General features: G+C 37.5%; 1 protein-coding gene across 1 annotated transcript in view; it reads right to left on the bottom strand.

Annotated features, from left to right (window-relative positions):
• PALMD (palmdelphin) overlaps nt 1–16,753 on the bottom strand; it is a 55,497-nt gene extending 38,744 nt beyond the window's left edge. The window contains exon 1 of the mRNA XM_027114444.1: nt 16,276–16,753. Coding sequence (XP_026970245.1) covers nt 16,276–16,320 — 45 coding nt within the window. The 5' untranslated portion in view covers nt 16,321–16,753. The remainder of the gene's footprint in view (nt 1–16,275) is intronic.
• Between the last annotated feature and the right edge of the window lie 4,131 nt (nt 16,754–20,884).

Genomic DNA, 20,884 nt, shown 5'->3' with positions numbered 1-20,884 from the left:
TCCGCCTGCCTGCCGATGCGGGGTACGTGGGTTTGTGCCCTGGTCTGGGAAGATCCCACATGCTGTGGAGCAGCTGGGCCCGTGAGCCATGGCCGCTGAGCCTGTGCATCCAGAGAGCCTGTGCTCCCAAATGAGAGAGGCCACAACAGTAAGAGCCCCGAGTACCACAAAAAAAAAAAAAAAAAAAAAAAACCCCACAAATACATGGAGGCTAAACAATATGTTACTAAATAACCAAGAGATCACCGAAGAAATCAAAGAGGAAATCAAAAACTACCTAGAGACAAATGACAATGAAAACACGATGATCCAAAACATGTGGGATGCAGCAAAAGCAGTTTTAAGAGGGAAGTTTATAGCTACACAAGCCTACCTCAAGAAACAAGAACTATCTCAAATAAAAAATCTAACCTTACACCTAAAGAAACTAGAGAAAGAAGAACAAACAAAACCCAAAGTTAGCAGAAGGAAAGAAATCATAAAGATCAGAGCAGAAAAAAATGAAATAGAAACAAAGAAACAATAGCAGAGATTAATAAAACTAAAAGCTGTTTCTTTGAGAAGATAAACAAAATTGATAAACCATTAGCCAGACTCATCAAGAAAAAGAGGGAGAGGACTCAAATCAATAAAATTAGGAATGAAAAAGGAGAAGTTACAACAGACACCGCAGAAATACAAAGAATCCTAAGAGACTACTACAAGCAACTCTATGCCAATAAAATAGACAACCTGGAAGAAATGGACAAATTCTTAGAAAGGTATAACCTTCCAATACTGAACCAAGAAGAAACAGAAAATATGAACAGACCAATCACTAGTAATGAAATTGAAACTGCGATTAAAAATCTTCCAACAAACAAAAGTCCAGGACCAGATGGCTTCACAGGTGAATTCTATCAAATATTTAGAGAAGAGCTAACACCCATCCTTCTCAAACTCTTCCAAAAAATTGCAGAGGAAGGAACACTCCCAAACTCATTCTATGAGGCCATCATCACCTTGATACCAAAACCAGACAAGGATGTCACAAAGAAAGAAAACTACAGGCCTATATCACTGATGAACATAGATGCAAAAATCCTCAACAAAATACTAGCAAACAGAATCCAACAGCACATTAAAAGGATCATACACCATGATCAAGTGGGGTTTATTCTAGGAATGCAAGGATTCTTCAATATATGCAAAACAATCAATGTGATACACCATATTAACAAATTGAAGGATAAAAACCATATGATCATCTCAATAGATGCAGAAAAAGCTTTTGACAAAATTCAGCACCCATTTATGATAAAAACTCTACAGAAAGGGACATAGAGGGAACCTACCTCTAACATAATAAAGGCCATATATGACAAACCCATAGCAAACTTCATTCTCAATGGTGAAAAAGTGAAAGCATTTCCTCTAAGATCAGGAACAAGACAAGGATGTCCACTCTCACCATTATTATTCAACATAGTCTTGGAACTTCTATCCACGGCAATCAGAGAAGAAAAAGAAATAAAAGGAATACAAATTGGAAAAGAAGAAGTAAAACTGTCACTCTTTGCAGATGACATGATAGTATACATAGAGAATCCTAAAAATGCCACCAGAAAACTACTAGAGCTAATCAATGAATTTGGTACAGTTGCAGGATACAACATTAATGCACAGAAATCTCTTGCATTCCTATACACTAATGATGAAAAATCTGAAAGAGAAATTAAGGAAACACTCCCACTTACCATTGCAACAAAAAGAATAAAATACCTAGGAATAAACCTACCTAGGGAGACAAAAGACCTGTATGCAGAAAACTACAAGACAGTGATGAAAGAAATTAAAGATGATACAAATAGATGGAGAGATATACCATTTTCTTGTGTTGGAAGAATCAATATTGTGAAAATGACTATGCTACCCAAAGCAATCTACAGATTCAATGCAATCCCTATCAAATTACCAATGGCATGTTTTACGGAACTAGAACAAGTAATCTTAAAATTTGTATGGAGACACAAAAGACCCTGAATAGCCAAAGCAGTCTTGAGGGAAAAAAATGGAGCTGGAGGAATCAGACTCCCTGACTTCAGACTATACTACAAAGCTACAATAATCAAGACAATATGGTACTGGCACAAAAACAGAAATACAGATCAATGGAACAAGATAGAAAGCCCAGAGATAAACCCATGAACCTATGGTCAACTAATCTATGAGAAAGGAGGCAGAGATATACAATGGAGAAAAGACAGTCTCTTCAATAAGTGGTGCTGGGAAAACTGGACAGCTACATGTAAAAGAATGAAATTAGAACACTCTCTAACACCATACACAAAAATAAAATCAAAATGGACTAAAGACCTAAATATGAGACAGGACAATATAAAACTCTTAGAGGAAAACATAGGAAGAACACTCTTTAACATAAGTCACAGCAAGACCTTTTTTGATCCACCTCCTAGAGTATTGGAAATAAAAACAAAAAAAAAAACAAATGGGACCTAATGAAACTTAAAAGCTTTTGCACAGCAAAGGACACCATAAACAAGATGGAAAGACAACCCTCAGGATGGGAGAAAGTATTTTCAAACGAATCAACAGACAAAGGATTAATCTCCAAAATATATGAAGAGCTCATGCAGGGGCTTCCCTGGTGGCACAGTGGTTGATGTACGCCTGCTGATGCAGGGGACACGGGTTCGTGCCCCAGTCCAGAAAGATCCCACATGCTGTGGAGCGGCTGGGCCCATGGGCCATGGCCGCTGAGCCTGCATGTCTGGAGCCTGTGCTCCACAATGGGAGAGGCCACAGAAGTGAGAGCCCCGAATACCCAAAAAAAAAAAAAAAAAAAAAAAAAATAGAGCTCATGCAGCTCAATATTAAAGAAACAAACAACCCAATCCAAAAATGGGCAGAAGACCTAAATAGACATTTCTCCAAAGAAGACATACAGATGGCCAAGAAGCACATTAAAAGCTGCTCAACATCACTAATTATTAGAGAAATGCAAATCAAAAGTATAATGAGGTGTCACCTGACACCAGTTAGAATGGGCATCATCAGAAAATCTACAAACAACAAATGCTGTAGAGGGTGTGGAGAAAAGGGAACCCTCTTGTACTGTTGGTGGGAATGTAAATTGATAGAGCCACTATGGAGAACAGTATGGAGGTTCCTTAAAGACCTAAAAATAGAATTACCATATGATCCAGTAATCCTACTACTGGGCATATACCCAGAGAAAACCATAATTCAAAAAGACACATGCACCCCAATGTTCATTGCAGCACTTTTTACAATAGGCAGGTCATGGAAGCAACCTAAATGCACATCGACAGACAAATGGATAAAGAAGTTGTGGTACATATATACAATGGAATATTACTCAGCCATAAAAAGGAACGAAATTGAGTCATTTGTTGAGATGTGGATGGATCTAGAGACTTTCATACAGAGTGAAGTACGTCAGAAAGAGAAAAACAAATATCGTATATTAGTGCATATATGTGGAACCTAGAGAAAGGGTACAGATGAACCGGTTTGCAGGGCAGAAGTTGAGACATAGATGTAGAGAACAAACGTATCGTCACCAAGGGGGGATAACGGTGGGGGCGTGGGGATGGTGGTGTGCTGAATTGGGTGATTGGGATTGACATGTATACACTGATGTGTATAATATTGATGACTAATAAGAACCTGCTGTATATAAAAAAAAAAAAACTAAGCCCAATAAAAAAGTAAACATAAACATATTTAGCTAATTTTCTGAACCAGAATTTCAAGGGTGAAGTGGGTGTGCACTGGAAGACTTGTTGCTAGAAGCTGCTCCAGGCAACTTTAATGAACAGCCCGGTTTGGGAACCAATGAAATAGAAGATGACCAAGCCAAGATTTCAAACATCTTGTCTGGTAGGAAAAAGGGACCCAAATTAATGATTAATTTTATTATTAATAAATGTACCCTATGAAATTTATAGGATATGTTAATTGCAGAACAGTTGAAAAATCTAGACGACTTTAAAGAAAAATATAAAAATCTCCTATACTCCCACTACTTTAGAAGTAACTACTATATACATTTTGGTGCATTTTATTCCAATGTTTCTTCAGTGTACCCAAAACACAGATATGAAAATGTATACAGACATACATGTGAAAACCATGCAAGGACGCCCATACACACAGTTTTGCGTTCCACCTTTTGCACTTAATATTGTGTCATGAGCATTTCTCATTTAATTGAATTTTATTAATAAAAATATTGAATTTTATTCAGAATATTGTAATTTGCTTAATCAGTCTCCCTTTTTCTGCCTTTTAGGTTGTTTTGAATCTTTTGCTGTTATAAGTAGTTGTATGATAAAGTTCCTTATTTGTAAAATTTTGACCACTTTTGTCTGATTATTTCCTCAGTATTGGTCCCTAGAATTTAGTTAGCTCGTCAAGGGGTACGGATGTTTTAAAAATTCTTGATGTAGATTGGTAAAAGGACTTCAATGAAAAGTTATTTTAACTTATATTTCTGCAAAACAGTGTCCATTACCTCACTCTAATTAGGAATATTATAAGTAAAAGATCCTTTAGCAATATAAGTAGAGCAAAAATAGTGTCTTATCTTGATGTCTTAATCAGATTTCTGATATTAGTGTGGTCAAATATTTTTCATAATTTTCTTGGCCATTTGTATTATTTATTTTTTAAAATTTCCTGTTTGTGATGGCTACCTATTTTTGGATAAAGCTTATTAATTAATCAACAATTTGTAAGAACTCTTTGAATTAGGAATAGTAACCTTTTGTTTGCCATACTAGTTGTAAATAATTTTTCCTATTTGCCTTTAAATTTTATTTATGGTGTTCCTAGAATTACTGAAAGATTATTCCTGTTGCGTTTTTTTGTTTTGTTTTGTTTTTTGTTTTTGCGGTATGCGGGCCTCTCACTGTTGTGGCCTCTCCCGTTGCACAGGAGCACAGGCTCTGGATGCGCAGGCTCAGCAGCCATGGCTCATGGGCCCAGCCACTCCGCGGCATGTGGGATCTTCCCGGACCGGGGCACGAACCCGTGTCCCCTGCATCGGCAGGAGGACTCTCAACCACTGAGCCACCAGGGAAGCCCTTTCCTATTGCTTTTATGCTTTTAATATCTTTTACTATCTGAGATACAGTAATTATTCACCCATATTTTCTTCCAGTTTCCTAAAGAGTTTAAAAAAAACCTCTTAAATCCAGCCTAATTAATTTTGATTTATGGTAAATGCTGAGGGTCTAATATTTTTTTCCCAAATTTTAAACTAAATCTGAAGTTTTATCAAAGAATTCTTTCCTATTGGTTTACTTTTTTTGTTTACTAATTTTATCATTTACTAACTTTTATCATTTACACACAAAAAAATGTACATTAGGGCCTGGCTCTAGGTTATCTGTATAGTGTCTTTAGTTATAGATTTTGATACTATGTAGCACCAATGAGATAATTTAACATTTTATTGGGCAAGTTTTCCTTTGTTGCTTTTCTTTAAAATGTCTTGATTAGTAGCAGTAGTTTATTTTTCCAGTTAGACTTTGGAATCATTTTGTTACATTCCAATAGAAACTAAATTGAAAACTCAACCAATTCCTTATGCTTCATCACTCCCTACCAAGCCAAAAAAAAAAAAAAAAAAATCAACAACCAATCAACCAAACAAACAAAAAAACCACACACCCTGATGGAATTTTAAAAGTTACTTCTAATAGTAATTATCTTTATCCAGAGATAATCAGAGATCGTTACTGTTATATATGATTTACATCTGCATGATATATTATAGCTCATATAAAATTTGAATTGTATGTTACACACTTAGTAATCTTATTTTTTTAATATATCATGAACATAATGATATACCATGTCATTAAATAGTTTTCTAAATTATTATTATTATTATTATTTTTGCGGTACACGGGCCTCTCACTGCTGTGGCCTCTCCCGTTGCGGAGCACAGGCTCTGGACGCACAGGCTCAGCGGCCATGGCTCACGGGCCCAGCCGCTCCGCGGCATGTGGGATCTTCCCGGACCGGGGCACGAACCCGTGTCCCCTGCATCGGCAGGCAGACTCTCAACCACTGCGCCACCAGGGAAGCCCTCTAAATTATTTTTAATGGATGCACATTATTCTATTTCACATACATGCATATATATACACACATGTATATTTGCACTGTGTTTATTCAACTAGTGCCTATTTTTGGACGTTGAATTTGCTTCCACTTTTGTACTATATACTATAAGAAATGATTTTATTATGCTATGAACATCTTAGGAATCCATCTTGTATGCATCTCTTATTTTTCTTTATATAAATTTCCTTGTTAATGAAATTCTTGGTCAAAGGGTAAAACAGTTTTTGAGTTTTCTTTTACCAATTGCCAAATCATCCTGTTTTAGCAATTTCATGGTGCCATCAGAAGTGAACAAGAATGCCTCGTTAGAGATTTTGATCGGAATTGCATTAAGCTTAAAATAAATTTGAAAATATATGACAGCTTTTTTGTATTCAAACTTTACCTCAAGGAATGGTGTGCTTCTCTAGACATATATATTATATCACTTAGTAAAGTTTCACTATATATATCCTGCACAGTTCCTTAGTAGGTATAAAAACATAAAGGTTTCTTCATATAAATTCTGCACATTTTCTAAATAGGATTATTTTTAGGTTTCAACAGTTTTAAAAAAAATGTAGCTATCAGGAATGGGATGTTTTCACATTACAATTTCTGACTAATTATTGTTTTTCAGAAAGCTATTGATTTTTGTATATTCATTGTGTATCTGAATACTGAGCTTTCAGGTTAATTCATTATTAATTTTAGAGACACTGAAGTGAGGACCAGAGAGTTTATCAGCTTCCCCAAGTCATAAAGTTGGTCTAGTGTTGGAATTGCTATTGATCCTAATTTTCTATAATTCCAAATATAATGCTCCTTATACTACTCCTTATCACTTCCCAAATATATCTGTAGAAATACGATTAGCCAAACAAGGGAAATTATAGCAGTAAGGTCTCTGTACTGGTCAGAGTGTTCTGTTTAACTCTCAGCACCAAATTTTAAGAGTGACACTGACATTTAAAAGAGTGTCTAGAATGAGCCTGTGATCTGAGGAATGATTGAAATCAAGAAAATAAAGCTGTACAGCTTCAATGGCTAGAGTCATGATTGGGAAGCAGTTAAAGGAAACTAGATTCTGCCACATTATGTCAGAACTCTTAACACAGAGAGTTGTTCTCAAATGGAATAGGGTATTTTGGGAGGTATTAATCCACCTGATATTGGAAGTGCTCAAGGAGAAACTGGATGAGCATCTCTTGAGCATGGTACAATCCAGATGGGAATGTGGATGAAATCTCTAAGTTTTCTCCTGGTCCTATGATTATTTCTGAATTTAGCTTTGAAAAACCCTAATTCATATGTTAGCCATGGGAATTGGATGTAGTTATCACTGCTATTTATGGGGTGAATTAAAAAGCACAAATTTTCTAAACCTCATTTTATTTAGTAAATTTAGTCTTCTTTCCCAGCTTTACAACAAATTCTGACAGATCTCTAAATAGAATGTGGTTTATGTTCTACTCTTTTATTCCTTTGTCTACCCTTTCCTGTTTGTTCTAATGAATTGTGACAGAACAAAACAACAAAACAAAACAAGGATAAACACAAAACAAACTCCTGAATAATCAAAGGGTGATGGTAAACTTGGCCATGTCTTCAGTAAAAAAAAAAAAATCTGTTAGCTGGGTGGACAATCATTAGCTGTCTCCCTCCTTTCTGCTTGATGGTATTCACTCATTCACTTATTCATAATGGGTTTTTTGGGCTCCAGCTAGTGTGGAGCTCAGTGTTGAGGGGAGCTGTGAGAGATGCAACAATGTCTTTGCCTTAAGAAATCCTGGCTGGAAGGGAAGAGACTATGTAGTGGAAGTGGGATGGGGAGAAGGTAACCGAGGCTTAGAATATGGGATGCTCCGAAAAATGATTCTGTCCCAATCCTGTTGAAGCAATAACAAATGCTTCTGCAATGGCATCACATTCTTTCCTTTCCCACTTCTACTCCTATCAGCCTGGGGAAGAGGAGAGGAGACTTCAGGGTGTGAAGGACTGGTTCGGGTTAAAAAAGGGGATTACGTGAAGCAGAACCTCCATAGATTCTTCTCTTTGCTCCACTTCAAACTTTATTAAGAGTGAACAACAGAGGAAGTTCTGAACAAGGGTGAGGTTTATGGTTTTGAAGTTTACTAGAATTTATTGTGATGTTATGAGCAGAGACTCTGCCATTTTCTACTATTTATCTAATCCCTTAGCTTTCCTTGGTCTTAGGTTTTTCACCTATAAAATGGGGATGGCAACATCTGCTTTTGAAAATACTCATACGACGGTTTGGACAAATGAGATAATGAATGTGAAAGTCTTTGTTTTTATTTTTAAAGTCTAAATGCTATGCAAGAATAGGTTATTATTATTTTTTAAATTGAAGTATAATTTACAATGTGTTCGTTTCAAGTGTACAGCAAAGTGATTCAGTTTTATATATATATATATTTATATATATATATATATATTCTTTTTCAGATTCTTTTCCATTATAGGTTATTACAAGATACTGAGGATAGTTCCCTGTATTACACAGTAGGTCCTTGTTGGTTATCTATTTTATATATAGTAATGTGTATATGTTAACCCCAAACTGTTATTATTTTTTCCATCTTTTTTTTTTTTTTTGGCGGTACTCGGGCCTCTCACTGTTGTGGCCTCTCCCGTTGCGGAGCACAGGCTCTGGACGCGCAGGCTCAGCGGCCATGGCTCACGGGCCCAGCTGCTCCGCGGCATATGGGATCCTCCCGGACCGGGGCACGAACCCGTGTCCCCTGCATCGGCAGGAGGACTCTCAACCACTGCGTCACCAGGGAAGCCCTATTTTTTCCATCATTTTTAAAAAAATTGAAGTACAGTTGATTTATAATGTTGTGTTAATTTCTGCTGTACAGCAAAGTGATTCAGCTTATATATATATATATTCTTTTTAATATTCTTTTCCATTATGGTTTATCTCAGGATGTTGAATATAGTTCCCTGTGCTATACAGTAGGACCTTGTTGTTTATCCATTCTATATGTAATAGTTTGCATCTACTAACTCCAAACTCCTAAAACTATAATTCAAAGAGATACATGCACCCCTGTGTTCATAGCAGCACTATTCACAATAGCCAAGACATGGAAACAGCCTAAATGTCCATCATTAGATGAAAGGATAAAGAAGATGTGGTACATATATACCTCGGAGTATTACTCAGCCATAAAAAGGAATGAAATAATGCCATTTGCAGCAGCATGGATGGACCTAGATATTATCATACTAAGTGAAGTAAGTCAGACAAAGAAAGACAAATACCATAGGATATCACTTATTTGTGGAATCTAAAATGTGACACAAATGAACTTATTTACAAAACAGAAACAGACTCATGGACATAGAGAACAGACTTATGGTTACCAAGGGAGAGGGGGATGGGGGAGGGATGGACTGGGAGTTTAGTGTTATTATTATTTTTAATCGCAGAATTCTTGTGCTTAGGATATATCTTTATATCTATATTTGTTAGCATAGATTGATTTTGAGTAGCTCTTGTAGCTCCTTTTAACATGTTGTATCACCCCATATCAATCATTGATGCAGTTACACATTGAAAACTTTATGCTTAAGACAGAAGCCAGAGGTTCAGAAAATAACCTGGCTCTATGTCTGAAATGGTTAGAGTGAATCCAGTCACTGGGGTTTTACATAAAAACCGTAAGTTCAGATCTCACTCAAACTGCTCCTATGGTGTTTTAGAAAAATAGACATGTCACAGGGTTCCTGGTGAGGAAACTTCTTGAGCTCCCCAGAATGACACCACTGCCATTTAAATAAATTAAAAATTAAAATATTCTTATTTTATTTCAAGAGAAGCTAGGTAGTTTGAGACTTTAGATTAGGAAGTGGAAGCTCTGTTTTGGTTTTAGCCTGAACTATGCTGTACTTGTTTAGACTCTTGTTAGACTTACTCTCTGGTTTGTTTTAATCACAGTTTTCTATAAAAGAAGCTTTTCCTTTTCACCATCTAGTAATGTTGAGAAAGTTCATGGGGATCCTTGTCAGTAGAGGGCTTTGCAAAGTAGCATTATCGCTCTGTAGCACACTGGAAAAACCACCCCTGGTTATCAAAAGGCAGTTTCCTTAATAAGCTATCAAAATTATTATACCTCATCACATGGTCTCCTTTGTGGGTGGGCTATTATGTTTGGCAAAGAAATGTGGTATAGTACTTTTGTTTGAAGAAACCTTTCCCTCTCTGGAAGAAACATGTAATCTCAGTATAGCACTGTGGAAAATTGTGCGGAGGCTTTATTGTTTGAATATAGTGGCACAGGACATCTTTACTTAGGAGATTCCTGTATCTCCACATACCATCTTTATGTGAATGTCTTGGGATGCTCATGACAAATTGGGAACTCTTCCTGTAACTTTGTCTTAACCGCGAGGTACAGTGGAACAATGGTTCATTATGCTTCCTTTTAGTCATTATTACTTTAAGGAGTCCTTAGAGCTCTAAATAACACAGCGATCCAAACACATGTTAAGGTCTAACTTCTGTCAAGATCCAGGCTGGCTTGCACTTGTTTTCATGCTCTCATTTGTACAGGAAGAATGAACAGGGAAAAAAAATGTACCTGGCCAGCAGCCTAGGCTTCTTGGACATGTGACCTGTGAAGTCATACATGAGGGCACCATGCTCAGAAGGGCCCAGTGCTTAGTCTGAATGCTTTTAAACTTCTGCTGTTACCACCTTGAAATTCTGAACACTTTTTGAGCAGGGATCCCCACATGTTCATCTTGTACGGGGCCTCACAAATTATGTAGCAGGTCCTGCTTTGAGGTCATTAACTGTTTTATTAAGTGTTAGAAGATTCCAGATATTGAAAAAAAAGAGAACGAGATGAGGTGGGGTGTCTAGTGAGAGGAAACGTGCTGAGGAAGTAACTATTAATAGAACCTGTGTGTATTTATGTTATTGTTTTAATAGTGGTCTTTTGTATTGGGTAGATTTCTGTTTTATGTAAAGAGCTTTCTACCTCCTACATTCCTATGTTTACAAGTCGAGAAAAAATTCCTTGGGAGTGGAACAAAATAGGGAGTGGATCCGGGGAAATGTGAGAGCTCTTGATAATTCTGCGTCATGAGCAGATTTGGCCTGCAAATCTGTTGCTCAGATTCCAGCATCAGGCCTTTAAGTGGTTCATTACCAAAAGGAGTCAGTCCTAGGCAGGTGCTTGTCCTTGTGATTATTGCTGTTGTCTAACTTTTGACCAAGCTCACCTCCTTCATCTATGATCAAATGTCACCCTCTCCATGAGGCCCATCCTGACCATGCTACTGCAAATTGCAACCCATCCCATACCACTCCTGACACTCCTGATTCCCTTTTCTTCACTTATTTTAATGTGAATGCGTGAGGTTTGGCACAGAGTAAGTGCTCAATAACCATAAATTGAATAAAGGGAATGAGAGAATGAGTGGATAACATGCATTTCTAACATTAAAGGTTAAGCTTTGAAAAGAGTAAAAATATCAGCTTTATTCTTACCCCCTTTCTCCTCAGCTGGTTTGTTCTCTGTACATTGCTTCTAGTTCTCAGAATTCTTCTGAGCTCAACCCCCTCACCCCAAACAGTCCTATTTTTGTGAATCTATGATCTCTAGCCAGTTTAAGATCTAGGAGTTTTCCAGTCTGAGTCTCCCCATGGTATTTAGTAACAGTATTTTCTAATGTCACCATCGGAGTGGAGACAAGAAAACGTGTTCCTTGTTGGAGGAGGATGTGAGTAGTATAGGATATTAGTGGTCATAAGGGGATCTTGCTCTTTCTGAGGGAAATTTACCTGCACCTTTTCATCATTCTTTGGTGTGGACCATGTTTACTTCCAGAGAGGAACCCTGTAGGGGTAACTCTTTCAGTCCTTCATCTCACTCTTCCTGAGAACGCTGGAGACATTGGTATTATCAGTTCCAGTGATATTCAAAGCACATTTCCAATCACCTACTTCAGTAGCTCTCCTTTTGTATCAAAATCCGCTATTTGTTAAAACACTATGTACTAACTTAAGCCTCAAGAGACCTTTTAATCAATGTAATATTTAATTAGTTTGAAGTACCCTGTTTTCCACTTAGAGTTGAAAACTAAACTCTTTGGCTAAGATATACTTTGACCATTAATTTAGTAAGTGAAGAGTTGGTACAGGTGTACCTCATTTTATTGTGCTTCACTTTTATTTCGCTCCATAGATACTGCTTTTTTCTCTTTTTTTACAGTTTGAAGGTTTGTGACAACGGGCGCGGAGCAAGTCTATTGGCGCCGTTTTTTCAACAGCATTTGATCACTTTTACATTTTGCTGATTGTTGCAATACTTCAAACTTTTTCATTATTATTATATTTGTTATGGTGGTCTGTGATCAGGGATCTTTTTGTTTGGCTTTTTTCATTGTGAGCAGTCTTTTTTTTAAATTGAAGTATAGTTGACTTACAATATTATATTAGTTTCAGGTGTACAACCTAGCAATTCAATATTTTTATAGATTGCACTCCATACAAATTTATTATAAAATACTGACTGTATTCCCCATGCTGTACATTACCTCCTTGTAACTTATTTATTTTATACCTAATAGTTTGTACCTTTAATCTCCTTTGCCTATTTTGCCCCTCACCTCTCCCCCTACTCTCGTAACCACTAGTTTTTCCTCTGTGTCTGCTTCTGTTTTGTGATAATTGTTTGTTTGTTTTATTTTTTAGATTTCACATATAAGTGAAAACATACAGTATTTCTTTGTCTGTGATCAGTGATCTTTGATGTTACTATGGCAAAAAGATTACAACTCGCTGAAGACATGATGGTTAGCATTTTTTAGCAATAAAGTCTTTTTTAATTAAGGTGTATACGTTATTTTTTAGACATAATACTACTGTATTATGTTATGCAATAGTATTATGCAGTCCAAACATAAGTTTTATCTCTACTGGGAAACTAAAAAATTTGTGTGACTCGCTTTTTTATGATATTTGCTTTATTGCAGTGGTCTAGAACCAAACCTGCAGTATCTCCAAGGTATGCCTGTACATGGATAAAGTAATGAAGGAGAAACATGAGAGTAAGTGTACAAAATATAACCCATATTTGGTATACCCAAATGAGGTGCCTTCTTTTAAACAATCATTTCTGTGTACTTTCATAATTTTGCCTTTATTCTCTTTAAGTTTGTTTTTTTTTTTTTTTGGCCTCGCCCTGTGGCTTACGGGATCTTAGTTGCCCAACCCAATCCACCCCCTCGGCAGTGAAAACACAGAGTCCTCACCCCTGGACCGCCAGGGAATTCCCCCTCTTAAAGTCTTTGAGAAGGACTTCTGACTAATCTAAAATTCAACTTACTGATATGAGAAATGAATGTCACCATCACAGTAATTTTGTTTTCAGTTTGAGAGCCTGGTGTCACATTCCATCTACTTACTACGCTTAATCTGATTTTTTAAAAAGAGGAACAATAAGACTGGCACTTGAGTCTGTCAAGTTATAGGCATATACATTTGTTTTTTAAATTCCTTGCAGTGGAAATAATGACTTTTTGGACGCTCAAAATCATGTGGAATAAATATAACAGTGAAGATTATTTCATTACACAGCCAGGAATTGGAGGGATAACTTTTAGTATAATAATCAAATAGATCTTTCTTAGACTGTCAAAAGTTTTTTATTTTTTCTAACAAAGAGCCTATGAGTTGCTGTGTTGGGTTACATTGGGCAATTGTCTTATGATTTTGATTTTGTCTTATGATTTTATAAAGTATATAAAAATTATTTCAGTGTAGGGAAATAAGAGGAAAACAGTTAAAATTAGGATATTGTCTCTGAGTTTTAGTCTAGGTCAGAGATTTTGAAGATTTTAAGTACTTCCAAAAGTGAAACAATCCCTGCAAACTCTCTGGACACTGTGTGTTTTCATTTCCCCAGGGGGAAGGGCAATAGCTGAGGTGGCTTCCTGCGTAAGGCAAGGGTGGAGAAAGCTGGCATTTCCCAGGGTGTCCAGGGGAGATGAGTGGATGTGTTGTTTCCATGGACACACCACTGCTCCATTTTTTCCTTTTAGGTGGTGACCATTGTGACTGGACTTAGTCTGGTGAGGTGTACACTATTGGAGATTTGCTCCCACAAACTCTTCTCAATTTTTTCTCTACAATCTTTATACAAGTATCTTACTTCCAAAATAGAATTACTTTGTGATTTTACTTTGGAGATTTGCTTAATTCTTTCTAATGGGATATGGTTAAGCTAATGAAATATTCCGAAAAGTAGTTGTTATTTTATTTTATTTTTTAAATGATCATAAAAACACACACCAGTATATTCAAAAACCTATTTATTGTCTTGTCTGCTTGTAAGGCATTTAAGGCATTATGACTTTTGTTCTAGTTCTATTTGCATTTGGAACCCTCTGTGAAAATTCCTAGTTTTCCTGAATAACTGTATGCAGTCATACCTTTAGAACACATGCGCTTTAGTACGAGTTGTAAGGTGCACTGGGTGTAAAAAAGGTGGAAGCAAGGGTGGGCTGTGATTCAAAAAGGAAAATGTGGAACAAGGGGCTACTTGTGGATTTCATTGGATACATGATTTAATTTAGTTAATTAGGAGATAGAAGCATCAGGAAAAGCGGAGCTTGTGCCCACACAAGTCACACAGTCTAATACAGTAACCTTTAGACAACAGCTGTAACCTAAAAGGCCCACGCCAAAAACAACAGAGCAGAGCCCAGTTCCTGTCCCTTAAAGCGGGACAGCTGAAATGGTGGCTGAGTTTAACAACAGAAAAGAACAAAGCAAAACCAACAATAATCCAAACCAAGGTTTTCTGAAAGGAAAATGTACTAATTAGAAGTTGGACATTTCGAGAACACTGTCTTATGGAAAAGTGCCAATTTTATCTGTGGATTTTTGGTTCCTAACCATTGGCTGAGAAAATATTTCAAGTTATTGCATCTTTCTGGGTGGAACTGAAACATTGTATCCTTCTAATAAAAATTCTAAATTGGGCTTAGCATAGTAATAATTTATGCTGTGGGACTTTGAAGAGCAAAGAGTAATATCTTTCTACCCACCCTGATTTTGCATCAGTTTTCTTTCCACAAGGCAATGAAGAGTTATTTTTATAGATAGTAATGTCCAATATACATTGAAATTAATAAATCCGCATCTGTGATATTATGCATCAGTTTTTAAAAAGTACTCCTGACGGTTAATTTCAGTGGCAGAAAATGCTGAAAAAATTGGGATGTTGATTTCCAAAGTGGTTTTTCTTTAAAAAAATTATAAGTTGTAGCTAATGATAAGTGATTGTGCCAGAGATTTCCAGGTTACTGCCAAATAGAGGATTTTGGAAAATTAAAAAAAAAAAAAAAAGCTGGATCATTTAAGGAAAGTAATTCATTTCACACTTTGACTCTTTCCCAGAACAAACATAAAAAATGCACTATTCTCCTTCCCGGTATTAACGAAATATTTTCCAAATCCATTGCATTGCATGCATTGCATTCCTTTATCAGGATCTTATTCAGTTTGTGACTCTGCTGGAAACTGATATCTTAGAATTAATCTGATACATGCTTTTACCTACTTTTCTCTTGTTTAATGCTTAGCTTAAGTACAACGACATTCATTTTAATTTTGTTAGGCTTTCTGGACACACTTCCACAACTACAAATAAAAAGTTTCAAGTCATTTGTTTTATTTCTTTTTCTCTCCTCCTTTTAAAAGATTTTAACTTTTTGGTGAATTAATTGTTTAAAAAAGTTTCCAAGTTAGGGATCTGTTTTTTGATCTACTGTTTGTCGAATATAAATTTAAGGAAAATCTGCATTTTTTTTAAGGTACATAGGAGGTTAACCAAACTGCCTTAAAAACTTCTGACTGCTATTTAAAACATAGGCACAGTTTTTGTGGAAATCAAGAACATTTGCCCTGTACTCAGGTTCGGAAAACCAAGAGTTACAGAGGGTCACCAGGGTTAAGAGAGTGGCAGAGACCCGTCGTCCATGAAAGGTGACAGTTCTGTTTTTCCACTTACGGGGCTCAGCGGCCGGGGCAGCTAGCAACGCTTCTGTTGTTTGTATGAGCAACCTTCTCCATGAGTTATAACTGTATGCAAGACTTACTGTGATGGCCTGGAGTCTCTCCTTCACCAGCTCAGCTTCTTCCATTCTAGAAGTCAAGGACAGGCAGCCAGTGAGGGAAGTCCAAAACTACCATAAAGCAGGAGCCTCCTTGGGGAGAGGAGTGGAGGTGTCAGAGAAGCAGGGAGAAATCCGCTTTGGCAGCGGTGGAGAAAAGCAGAAATCCCCGACTCGGCAGGAGCGTCTCTGAGCAGATGTACAGATCAGGCCAGACACATGTAATGAGGGTGTGCTGGGGAAGCAGACGCTGAGGCTGCTAGCACGGGCTGACTGACAAGTTTGAACGGCAGCCGTACAAGCCCTTTTCCTTCAGGAGCTGCCAGCTCTTTGTTGTAATGTGCACAGTTAGCAAGGCACATTTTCTTATTAACTGTTCCTTACCCAATTCATTCTTTCCTAGGAGTAGCGCTAGAAGCCCATGCACTGAGTGCTTAATCAGCCTCTGCTCTAGCCACACACAAGCAAATCTCTGCATGTGTGGGTCTGTGTGTATTTGTACAAAGTTGTTTACCTGTACTGTCCTCCAGAGTTGCAAAGACAAAGCCTTACCTTGACTGGATCAAGTCACTTGCTTGCCTTTCTTCCTTTAATTGCATTTAGATAAGAATACAAAATTCTAGAGTAACTTTAGAATTTAATATAGTGGTAAACTTACGTCAGGCTGCCCTTGCCTTTCCCTTCCCCTCCTACTTCAGCAGTTTGTTTCAAGTTTTGGAATCTTTAGGTCATGGAGAAATTAAAGGCATTAACGTGACTCTGTTAAGAACTTGGTCCACCGGCTGTGTTCAGTGTGGTTTAAATGTCAAGTACCACCCTCCCTTATTTCTTGTCTTGGATTTCTATGGAATGCAGTTCTTTCTTGGATCCTATTCAGCAATGACACTCAGAAAGTTGCCCATCTTGACCTCACCAGTTATGCAAGAGAAAGGAATGAGACTTTGAAAGTGTGATGAGACATTCTGTAACTCATGTAGTCTGACACCATGTGAGTATTCCCTGGCCCTTTAGAAAGAGGAAGTCAAGCCCAGCGAAACTCTTAGGTCAAAGCAGAGGCTGGGAAGCTTTATGACTGACTTTGTGTTCTTTCCCCTACCATTTCTTTAGTTAAATTTTGATGTAATAAATCCTAATTACCATCTATCTCATTGTTACATGTTTAGATGCTATCAAGCACCTTCATATCAACATTCAGCTGAAGAGGTTAAAAGGACACCCCAAACATTGAACAGATGTTCTTATTTCCTTTGCATTATTGATATCAGTAATAATAATGGCTAACATTTGTTCAGTACTCTCTATAGGCAAATGTTTTATGTTGGATATTTCTTACAAGGTGCTGGCAATATTAGCCCTATTTTAAAAATGAGGGAACTGAGGCTCAGAGAGGTCATTTGTCACACAGGCAATAAGTAGCAATGCCAGGATTGGAACCTGGACTTTCTAATAGCCATTCATCAGTTCTGCCCAAGAAACAGGGCAATGTGAAACACAGGCTGAAGTTTACATCAGTCGTTATGAGAAAGAGTTGGGCCCCCAGCCTCCTCCCCCATCTCGCTCCCAGAACACTTAGAGCTGGTTATAAACCCCTTAGTTAGAACTCTGTGGGGATCTCCTCTGGGTGACCTTTGTGGCCCTAGTGAGAAAAGATTTCCCCATATTGTCATTTAAAGTCACCCTACCATAGAACCCTAAGGTGAAACTCACCAGTTTCCACAGTCTGAAGTCATACATGAGTGTAGTTTGTCTTTACTCATACATCCTCAAGGGACATTTAGGGAGACTAGAGAATGGGAGAATTGACCAGGTGTGGGCCAAGCTTGAATGCTATTGGATGGATATTTAAGCTTAAAAGATCAAACCTTTAAAAATTTTGATTTTGTGTATCTGCAGATCCTGGCTGAAATTAAAGACAAGAGAGCGGTAGTGATAAATATCTCAGTCAGAATTGCATATTTGCTGCTCAGAACAGATGGCAGCCATCCAATTATTAGTCTGGATCTTTTCCTAAAACCAATTTACCTCTTAAATCTCATTTCTGTAATGGGAAAACCCAAGTGTTTTCTAGTGTAAGGGGAGGACTAGATTAAATAAGAGAATCAGGGGATTTAGGAGGGAGCAAAACTGTAATAACTGATTGGGATCATCATGTGTTTATTCATTTATTTAGCTGATAATACTAATAATTGCTAATTTTCAGCATTTGTTATCCATTTATTCTGCACATATTTGTTGAGCCCCAATGATGTGTCAGGTACTGTGCTAGATGTTTGAGATACATGGATAAACAAAATTCCTGCTCTGCTGGAACTTATATTCTAGAAGGCAGTAAAAGATAAATATAATAAACAAGCAAAATATAGGAGGTGAGAAGATGACTATGTTGGTCTGAGTCCTTTTGAAAAACAAATGCCAAGATGGATTAAATGTGTTTGATTTTATTAGGAGAATGACAGTATGAGAAAAAATGGGGAGGTAGGCAGCAAAGGCTGGAGCTGGGAAGGTCTGGGAGAGTGGTCAGACCATGGTGCATATTTGACCAGACTGAAGGCAAGAGGGAGGGAAAGTTGGGTGAAAACAGTCCAACCTGCAGGGCAGTGTAAGGAGGATGGGCAAGGCCATCAGAGAGTGCTGGAGCCAAAGTCAGCTACCAGAGAGGTCCTGTGTCTCCGAGGAATGAGCCTATTTTAGCATTCCTGCCAGACTCAATCAATGGCTGGGAGTAACCCCTGAGTGGCACGGTCTTGATGCAAATACAGGGATGGATTTCAGAATACAACAGCTGGGACCCCTGGTCGATTTTATTCTCATAGTTGGATGTCTGAGGGGCACATTCTCATGACAGCCACAGTGATAAATGCTGTGGAAAGAAAATAGAGCAAGGGAGGAGAATAAAGATCTCTAATGGGTGGCAAGTTGCAGTTTAGAATTGGGCTCTTAAGGTAGCCTCCATGAGAGAGGAGCATTTGAACAAGGCCTTGAAGGAGGGGTGGGACTTAGCCATGAGGATATCAGTGGGAAGAGCCGATCAGGAAAAGCCTGTGCAAAGGGCCTTGGGTGGACTTTTATGGAGCATGTTTTAGGAGCAAGGCCAGTATGGTTAGACAGCTGGGACTGAAGGGAAGCATAACAGGAGATGTGATTGGAATTGTAACTAGTCTCGGTCCATGAATGGGTCTTGTTAGGCCATTGTAAGGACTTTGGCTTTTGCTCTGTGTGCGGTAAGAAGCCAATGAGGTGTTCTGAGCAGAGAAGTAACATGACCTAGCATGTTTTGCAAGGATGGAAGTAGGGAGACTAGGCAGGATGCTACAGCAGTAATTCAGCTGAGAAATGATGGTAGCTTGAGCCAAAGTGGTACAATGAGGGTAGTGGGAACTGGTTAAACTGTGGATATATTTTAAAGTAGAACCCACAGTATTTCCTGAGATTGGATACAGGGTTTGAGAGAAAGAGAGGATTCATGATAACTCTAAGACCCTTGGACTGAGCAAATGGAAGTTGCCATCAATTGAGATGCAGAAGTTGTGAAATAATTTTTTTTGAGGAAGAGGGTGGATACCAAGTGTTCAGTTTTGGACAAGTGGATTAGTTATCATGTGGAAATGTTGAATAGACAATTGGATATATGAGTTTGGAGTTCAGGAAAGATGGCTCATCTGGATTTATAAAATTTATTTTATCTCTGGTAGTAAGTAGGATCACAAAATATCTAGAATTATGGTCCACAAGGCAGCATAATCTAGTGAACTAGTATTTATTCAATGTTAAATATATATTTATGACCAAATTCAGTCATTGTAAATACACAGTAGAGGTCTATCTGCTCTCAATTATCTTATTAAAGTAATTTTACTAAATATTTTGCTGTTTGCCAACCAATGTAAATGAGGATGGCAAGAGTTAAAAGTTACAGTCCATTACCTTACCTTATATTAGGAGTTAAGAGACATAAGAGCTTCTGAGACAGTGCGTTTTCTTAAAATGAATTTGCTTTCTGGTTGGAGAAGTAAGACATAGGCTTGAAACAATTAGAGGACAAAAGAATAGTAAACAAACTGTCACTGTATTCTGACAAAACGTAGTGCTAACTATTGCACTAATTGAGACCAGGATAGTATAGCATGGTTAGTAATAGTGGTGTATGGCACAAAAAGTAAGTGCAAAATAAGTTGAAGAAGATAGAAATTAATGTGAGTTGCAGGAAAGCTACTACAGGGAGAAAGCAGAACTTAAAAGTAGAGAAGTCATTTCTAAGTGTCAGAGGGAGGGAAATACAATGTATTCAAAGACCAGAAAGGAAATTGTCCTTACCTGGGGCAGAGAGGAGAATTAGATAGAAACACTGATAGAAATATATATCCATACATAGAATTTGATGTTCAGGGAAAGTGAATTAGGGGAGTGGGAGAAGAAAGATCAAATTCATATTTCAGAAGAATAAAACTGTCAACTCTTTTCAGAACATATAGGAAGAGGGAAAGATTAGGTAGGAAGGTCTTTTAGGAAGGTAGGAAGTATGAAATATGAGTGCTTGTGGATAGAGCCTAAAAAATTGCCAATGTTCTGTAAAAGGAAGGGTGCCCAGGCTTTT

Source organism: Aethalodelphis obliquidens, unplaced genomic scaffold (assembly GCF_003676395.1).
Source record: "Aethalodelphis obliquidens isolate GAN/ISIS:26980383/991018 unplaced genomic scaffold, ASM367639v1 scaffold13, whole genome shotgun sequence".
Lineage (NCBI taxonomy): Eukaryota > Metazoa > Chordata > Mammalia > Artiodactyla > Delphinidae > Aethalodelphis > Aethalodelphis obliquidens.
Note: the sequence above shows the minus strand (reverse complement) of the source record. Positions and strands in the feature narration are given on the sequence as shown.